This window comes from Rhea americana, unplaced genomic scaffold, assembly GCF_003343005.1.
Source record: "Rhea americana isolate MKP2758 unplaced genomic scaffold, rheAme1 scaffold_135, whole genome shotgun sequence".
NCBI lineage: Eukaryota > Metazoa > Chordata > Aves > Rheiformes > Rheidae > Rhea > Rhea americana.
In genome coordinates, this window is record NW_028185428.1 from 1,129,859 (window position 1) to 1,137,193 (window position 7,335).

A 7,335-nucleotide genomic window follows, 5' to 3' on the forward strand; every position below is an offset into this window, starting at 1 on the left:
TGTGGGCATGTGTCTGATTTCCTGCGCGATCCCTGGCGACAGTCTCAGACCAGCACAGTTTTGCTTCTCAAATGGGGCTTTTGCTGAGTTACAGAGTTCTCCAGAGCCTGTTCTGGGGTCTGAACCTTGCAAGGCTGAACTTCCAGTTCTTTAAATATAGCTAGTTGTTTCAAAAACACTTCTGCTGTGAGCTGCAGCTCAGCAGTAGTAACGTTTTGCTACAAAGCTGAAACTTTGGTAGAGATAGGCTGAGCAGTAGTTCCCTGTCTAGCTTTGCTTTGTGTTAGAATAGACCACGGGTGACGCTGCTTGGTGGAGAGGGAGCATTGCAGCCCAGCCGGGCCTGAACCTCAGCCCGTATGGGCGTGTGTGGTCTGAAGAACAAAACCACTTACACATGGGTTTGCTTTGCCTTTTTGCTTAGCTTCCCTGGTTTTAACGAACATCCCTGGGGTCCCATGTTTTGTCAGGACAAAGAGGTCCTAAGGCTGCCCCCATCTCCTCGCCACTAGGCCATGCTGCCCTTGCTGAGGTGTGCTTGGAGTCTGAGGACAGATTATGGGCCTGGGACCCAAACTGCATCTTTCGTTGTGTCCGTGCCAGGGGGACAGCTCTGTGGCTTCCCTGCTGCTCACCCCCAGCCTGCTCAGAAAAGCTCCACCACTCTTCAGTTTCTGCTTGCAGATTTTATTTGAAGGTTTAGTTATGATTTCTTTTATGCAGATGCCTTGCAAGTGGGGCATGGGTTGGCTCAGTGCCTTTTGGGGGGTTGGTGTGGTCTTGCCATCAATTTTGGAAGGTTGCTCCAGAACCTGCCACCTTCTACCTTGAATTCAGCACTGCAAATGGCCTTGTGACCTTGTGGCCACTGAACAAAATTGCAAGCTGTGAGCTCAGACGTAAGGTGAAAGCAGAGGGGAGCTGCTGCTACAGGCAGAGCTGGTCATGCTGGGTGCAAGCTGAGGTGGGGGCTACTACGGTAGAAAGGGTGCAACAGTGCTGTGCAGAACAAGGTACATCTAATCGGCCRGGAAAGCAGATGTGTGCACACGTTTTAAATAAGCAGCACCACAGTGAGAGAAGGACAAGGGCAAAGCATGAAATCACATCTCCTTGCTTCGTGAGATGGTAAGAAAGGAAGTAGCTGTGGACATATATCCAGCAATCTCCTACGACTGCTTGTCTCTTGGGATGCACAGTCTCTTGGGATGCACTGGTCAGAAACAGCATTAGTGGAGGATCTCATGAGAGTAGTTTAATTTAATCTGTGTGTCCTTGGAATTGCCTGAGGGGAGCTTCAACTGTGAAGATGCTTTATTCATAAATACGTGGAAGGTACTGTGTATTCCAGAAATAACTGCTATCTACCATCCTGCCCTACTGCAACACCGAAAACAGAGCAAAGGGAAAAAATCTTTCTTAATTTATAAAAATAGAGATGATTGCCCTAAAAAGTTACAGCTAGGGCAGCACCAGGACCGTTCTCAGCTCCTCTCATCACTTTCTCCATACTTCATATCCTGGCAGATTGGGGCTCCTTAGCACTGCCAAAAAGCTTTCGTAGCATTCCTCCTGGGCTGGGGAACAGGTAACTCTCTTGGGGAAGCAAAAACCCGCCAGGCAGGGACAGTCACAGAGTCAAGGCTTGTGCCTAACCTGCCTTTCCGCTAATGCCACATCTGCTCTCCCTCCTTCACTGTAGGACAGCTGGAGATGACCACCTCTGTAGGCACTTGTGTCTAACATCATCTGCGCTTTGTCATGCTAAGGGCTATCGCGCGTAGTCCTGCTATGCTGGCTGCTGGATTAATTCTCCAAATGCCAAACTACCCAGTGCTCAAGTTGAGCCAAATCTCTGGAGAGGCAGGTGCTTCGGCCACAGCGTGCTTGGTGCTTGTTTCCTGGGTGGGCAGGGGCAGGCGGGGTGCAGGGGCAGACGTTCTCRTGACCTGGAGGCCATGCCACTGGTCCCACTGTGCAGGCAGGCACCCACCGTGGCCTGGTTTCATGCTTGCCAGGACAGCCAGGAGGATGTTTGCGCTTCTTCCACTTGTTCACTAGATGGCATGCACACTAAACCAGCGGGCCCGGCACTAGGCTGCATCCTGGCTCCGGAGCACGGACCCGGAGCTGCCTGCTGGCACTAAAATCTTTGGTCACTTTATCTCTTTATGCTTTTCATTAGTGCTTCAGTATTTTTTTTCCAAGGTTGTCCTCACTAGTGGCTCAGGTTTCCCTGTCCACTGTCACAGTGTGCAGACTTGGGGGACTGAGCATCCCCACCGTGGGGGCTGAGCATCCGTGCCATAGGGCTGCACATCTCTGCCATGGGGCTGAGCAGCCCCGCGGTGAGGGGTGAGCAGCCCTGCCGTGTGGGCTGCAATGTCTCCATGCAAGGTGGAAGCAGGCTGCTGCTGTGCTGACCCAGTGGTCAGTGTCATCTGCAGCCTACAGGTCAAAGCAGTGAAAAATCATTCGTGGCAGCTTTGTTTGGATCCCCCTTTCTTCAGACTTAGTTAAGGGACAAGCCCCCAGCTGTGCTGACTGAAGAGAGAGGCTGAGGAGCAGGGCGATCTGGTACATAACTATTGCTTTGCTGTGCCTCAGCTCCAAAAATCTGCCCTCTTCGCCGCTGTGGTAGGCGTGTTGTTTGTGACTAGTGCTCTGTGAGGGAGCTCAGGGAAGATGAATGCAGGAACATTTAGCCATCTAGAACATACTTGTAATTCTTAAATTAAGCAAGCAGAAGAAATAATGGACTCTCTATGCCAGGATGATCATAGGTACTGTTTCCCCCCTCCCACACACACAGTTTTAAGATGGGTGTGGAGTACTGCTSTCTCATTCCAGTGCATTTCTGACACCTGACAGACCTCAGGGACAACCCAGCTGTGACCTAGCAGCTGAAGCCTTCGTATAGCCAGGCAGAAATCCACCTGCACTTCCTAGCCAATGACTGACTTATAAAAAATCATTTTAATTTGTTCAATGATCTAAAGATCGAGGGTTGAGATCTTTGCAGTGGAGGAGGTGGTAAGGTCTTCTGTGTAGTTATTTTTCTTAGCTTAACAGCACTCCAGCCTTCCTTCAGGGCATCAGGAGACTCCTTGTTTAKCCCTAAACTGCACTCAGATACATTGTACCCTTCTACCACATAAACTCCCTGCGGGAAGTGCTATTCCCACACCTCTGCTGCTCACACAACCGTACAGAGATGAAGGCCAAGCACAAGACACCTAGATCAATCACAAACCCTCATTTGGGTTCCCTCAATGAACATTTGGTGATTTTCTTGATAAATTACCAGTGAGCAGTAGAGACCGGGCTTTACAATCAGCTTCGTGGCTGGTCTCCCGTAGGAGGTGATCAGGTCAGCGTGCACAGCAGTGCTCCATTCTTCTCAACAGCTCTCTTCAGAGCAGTTAACTAAACACAGGAGCCATTTTACCGCATTAGCTGCAATTTTCTGTAGCCTCTGCTTTGTTCCTGGGCACTTGTAAGCCATTGGCTTGCAGCAGGTGCCTGGTGCTCTTGGGGTCTCTCTGCAAAGGAGTCGCTTCAACCCCATCTAAGCAGATTAGAGTGGTGGAGAGGGGGTTAATGCTGATACTTAAGTGCTTCCTATCGATTTTGTGTAGTCTTTTGGACCTCTGCCAGCGTTCATAGGCCTAGAGTGGGTTTATGCTAGGAGACATAGATAAAATAACCTCATGTGTGTAACAAGCTGGCAATCTAATACACATGATTTATATCAGATACAGAGGAATGGCCCGACATCCTCAGAGTGTACCCTGTGGATGTATCCAGAACTCTACAAAGAAAGAAATCGGAAAGGTGAAGGCAGGAACTGGGCCTGGTCCCTAGACCAGGTAGGTCCAAGATGGTATGACAGCTCATTCAGATGTTTTCCTTTCGCTTTCAATGTTAAGCATCTCTATGTGGGGATCTTGTGGCATTAAGGAAATGGATTTATTAGCAAAGGAATGCCCAAAGGCTTTGTCCACCCCTAAAAAGGGGAAGGGGGGAAAAAAGCTTTTCAAGGCAAAGTATCATCTGTGTCCCTCTGGGCTGCTTCAAGCTCATAAATGAAGTAGCCTTCACAGTGTCACTCTGTGTTGTTCACTTCATCGCTCCTGGGTTCCCAACAGCAGCTGCAGGATGTTGCCCAGAGTTAAATGAAAGAGGAAGGCCAGTATGAAGATCATTGCTGAAGGTTCATGGCAATAAAGTGTTCCACAATGGCTAGGTATGGGCCTCTTGGAGTGGGAGGGCAGGGAATGAGCTCTGTGACTGTAAAAACAGGCAGAACTTGATCCCCCTTCCCAAATTCACCATCTGCCTCCAGGTTAACRTGAAATTCTGGAGTTAGGCTTTCTGTTCCCTCAAGCCTGTGACCAGTATGAGATGACAGAAGCAGGAGCARGGATGATGCTCCTTTTCAGAGCTATCTCACACACTTTTTTCCTGTGTTCTCATTCTTTTCTTCTGCTGTTAGTCCTTACAGCACTGGTTGTCAGGACAGATCTTCTGCCTTGCTGGTCTGCTGTGTAGAGTGTGATGTGGTCAGTGGTATCTAGGAATCGGATAGTTCATCAGTTCCTTGCCTACCACCCCTGCCTCCCCTGCAACCCCAGCACTAGTCCACCGTATCTCTGTGTGGCAGCTGTAACTGCTCCTAAAACTAGAACAAACAAATCTGGTGAAAAAACATAGTTTGGYCTGTTCTTGGATGTTGCAGCTATAGGCCAATGTGCTTTTTGAATTGCATGTTCTCTACTTGCTCTCCCCAGCTGATTTTTTTTTTTTTTTGCTAACACGCTTGCTTTTTTTCTGATGACAAAGACAGCAGAAACTGAGAACTCATTGCATATGTAGTTTAAAACTGATGTTTACATTCACTAATGTTCCTAGACATGCACAGACTGATCCTAGGATTCATGTGCAGTGAGTCCAAGGTATTAAGATGCTGGACTTCATGTTAATGTGTAGATAGATTGGGCCATTAAATGACCAGTCTGGATACATTGTTTTCAGTGCATGGGGAATGTAGGGTCAGCCTGTGCACTCCTGTAAAATCAAATTACTGAAATTCATTGGGCTGACATACACAAGATCAATGTCCCAAGCACAGTCACCCTCTYTCTAGATGTCTGGCAATCTAGTCACTCCTAAATAGAATAAACCAGCAGCCAAAGCAACAGGGACAGCAGCAGCCGTAGCATTCTTAACTAAGTTTTCTCACTTAATACTTCTCACCTTGCAGTTTAACAACTATTGAGCAACTATTTTGTTTAACATGTTTCTGTGCTTCTTTCCATATCTATCCAGTTATCTTCTGTTTTCCCTGTGATCGCCTTGACCAGGCTTTCAGTACTCAGCCCTCAGGTTACATCTTCCTCTACATTGTTCAGCAGCAGTGCCTCAGCTGTTCTCTACATTGTTTTTTTCTTTTCATCTGTAGACCAGCATCTGTTCAGGTATCTGAAGACCAGCAATTGTTCAGTTCCTCTCCTGCTCCCACTTTTTCYACTGTTCCACATCTCTTCAATGTTCATTTCCTCTTTTGTCAGCAATGTGATGCACAGTCATTTTGGATGACTTCCTCATTGTCCTTTGGATAATTCGCATATCCTTTAGGGTTTTTAAAACCAGCAAAAATTCATCTGCCCATGCTGGGGTGCTCMATGTGACATCAACATAGTGATCAAAAGCAGCAGTTCCACTTTCTGTTAGCTGCCTGTAGTGCTTTCCTAGGCTTCATCTCTTGATTAGCACTTGAAGGTTCAGCCCCGTGGTCCCTCCTGAGCTAAGGGCTTTCCTGATGGGAGTTGCATTCATCTGGGCCTTTCTATGAATCCTTGTCCACCTASCTTCAACAGCTGCCTGACTGAGTAAGAATTGGGCTGGAAGAGTGAGAGCAGYGATGTGCAGCTGATCTGCAAGAAAGCCAGCCCTGCAGACTGCACTTGGGAACACCAGCAAGTGCTGGGGAGGAGGGTCAGCAGCAGTGTGGTGTCCGCTTTGGACAACCTAGTGTCCTCCCTAGAGCCACTTTCTCTGCAGATGTGTAGTGGTTTTGTTCTTTGCTGAGGGGAAGTAGGATGAAGATGAAGCCCTATGGGAGGGCAACAGGGGCGATAAAGCCTTGGCAATCTGCCTGTGCCTTCACTAAATAGAGTGCTTTTCTCCAGAGTGGTTATAGCAGTTAGGAGTATAAAAAAGAACCGAATTTAAGGAGCCAAGGAGTGAGATGAGTTGTTTATGATTAAATTAAATTCATATGAAAACTAATGACCTGCTAGTGCTAGTCTTGGGTAACTTTATAATGTAATTAAAAGCCAATAGGGAAGAGAGCTGTGGTTATGCCACGTGTTAAGGAGCTGCCGGGAACATAGAGGCCRTGGGTGGTGCTGATGCAGAAATGCCCCAGGTCACTACTGCCTTGTCCCCTCTGCCACATGAAGGACAGTGGTGGGGACAGAACAAGGTGTGAGGGCATGGGCCACTCATGATGGAGCAGATGGGGTGCTGGTGGCTGAGCTACCAACTCTGTGCATCACTTGAGCTGTCTGGAGTAAGGTGGTTATAATGTTTCGAACACACTATGAAGCCATCACACTCTCCTTTTTCTGGTCACTAAATTTTCCTTTAGAGATGCTGCTGMTGATGACCAAGTTAGCAGAGCTTTGGGTTCTTACTGCAAAACTAACAGTAGATGCTATGGGAGAAGAGCAGGGTCAAAAACCAAAACCTGCTTACGGAACTGCACACAGGCCCACCACRCCAAGCAAGACGTGGACCCCAGCAAAGCACACTGGACTGTCATCCAGCCCCTGTAGCCACTTCCCCTTGAAGGGCAAATAGCCACAGAAAAGACAAACTGCGTCCTCCAAGAGCCCTCCCAGGAGGAACAGCCAAGTGACTAGCCCATCTCACATGCCCGCATCAGCTCCAGATGCTGCTTTTCAGGGCATCTCGTGACGGAGGGCTGCGGTGGCCACAGGGAGCCCGTGCTGCCCCGGGCCGTGTTTCTGACGCGTGCTGTTCCCGAGGGCCCCTGCTCCTGGAGGGACGCGATCYGGGGTGGGGGACAGCTGGCAGTGGGCGCGCGACCTTGGCGAGCCACAGGCCGCCCCGCGTGGCTGATTCACGGCCTCCAGCACGCAGCGGGGGTTTGTCCCCGCTCGATTTCGGGGCGGGAGCTTCGCGCAGGCGGCGCCGCCGCCTGGAAGAGGCGGAGGGGGGAGAGGCGCCCGTCCCCACGCGGGAGCCGCCGCCGCGCGTGGGAGCTCCGCCGGCCGCGCGTGGGGAGGCGGGGGCGGCGCCTTTAAGCGC

At 49.6% G+C, this 7,335-nt stretch overlaps 1 protein-coding gene across 1 annotated transcript in view; it reads left to right on the forward strand.

Moving 5' to 3' along the window:
• The first annotated feature begins 3,797 nt into the window (after positions 1–3,797).
• SH3PXD2B (SH3 and PX domains 2B) overlaps positions 3,798–7,335 on the forward strand; it is an 88,158-nt gene continuing 84,620 nt past the window's right edge. The window contains exon 1 of the mRNA XM_085298129.1: positions 3,798–3,869. Coding sequence (XP_085154255.1) covers positions 3,798–3,869 — 72 coding nt within the window. The remainder of the gene's footprint in view (positions 3,870–7,335) is intronic.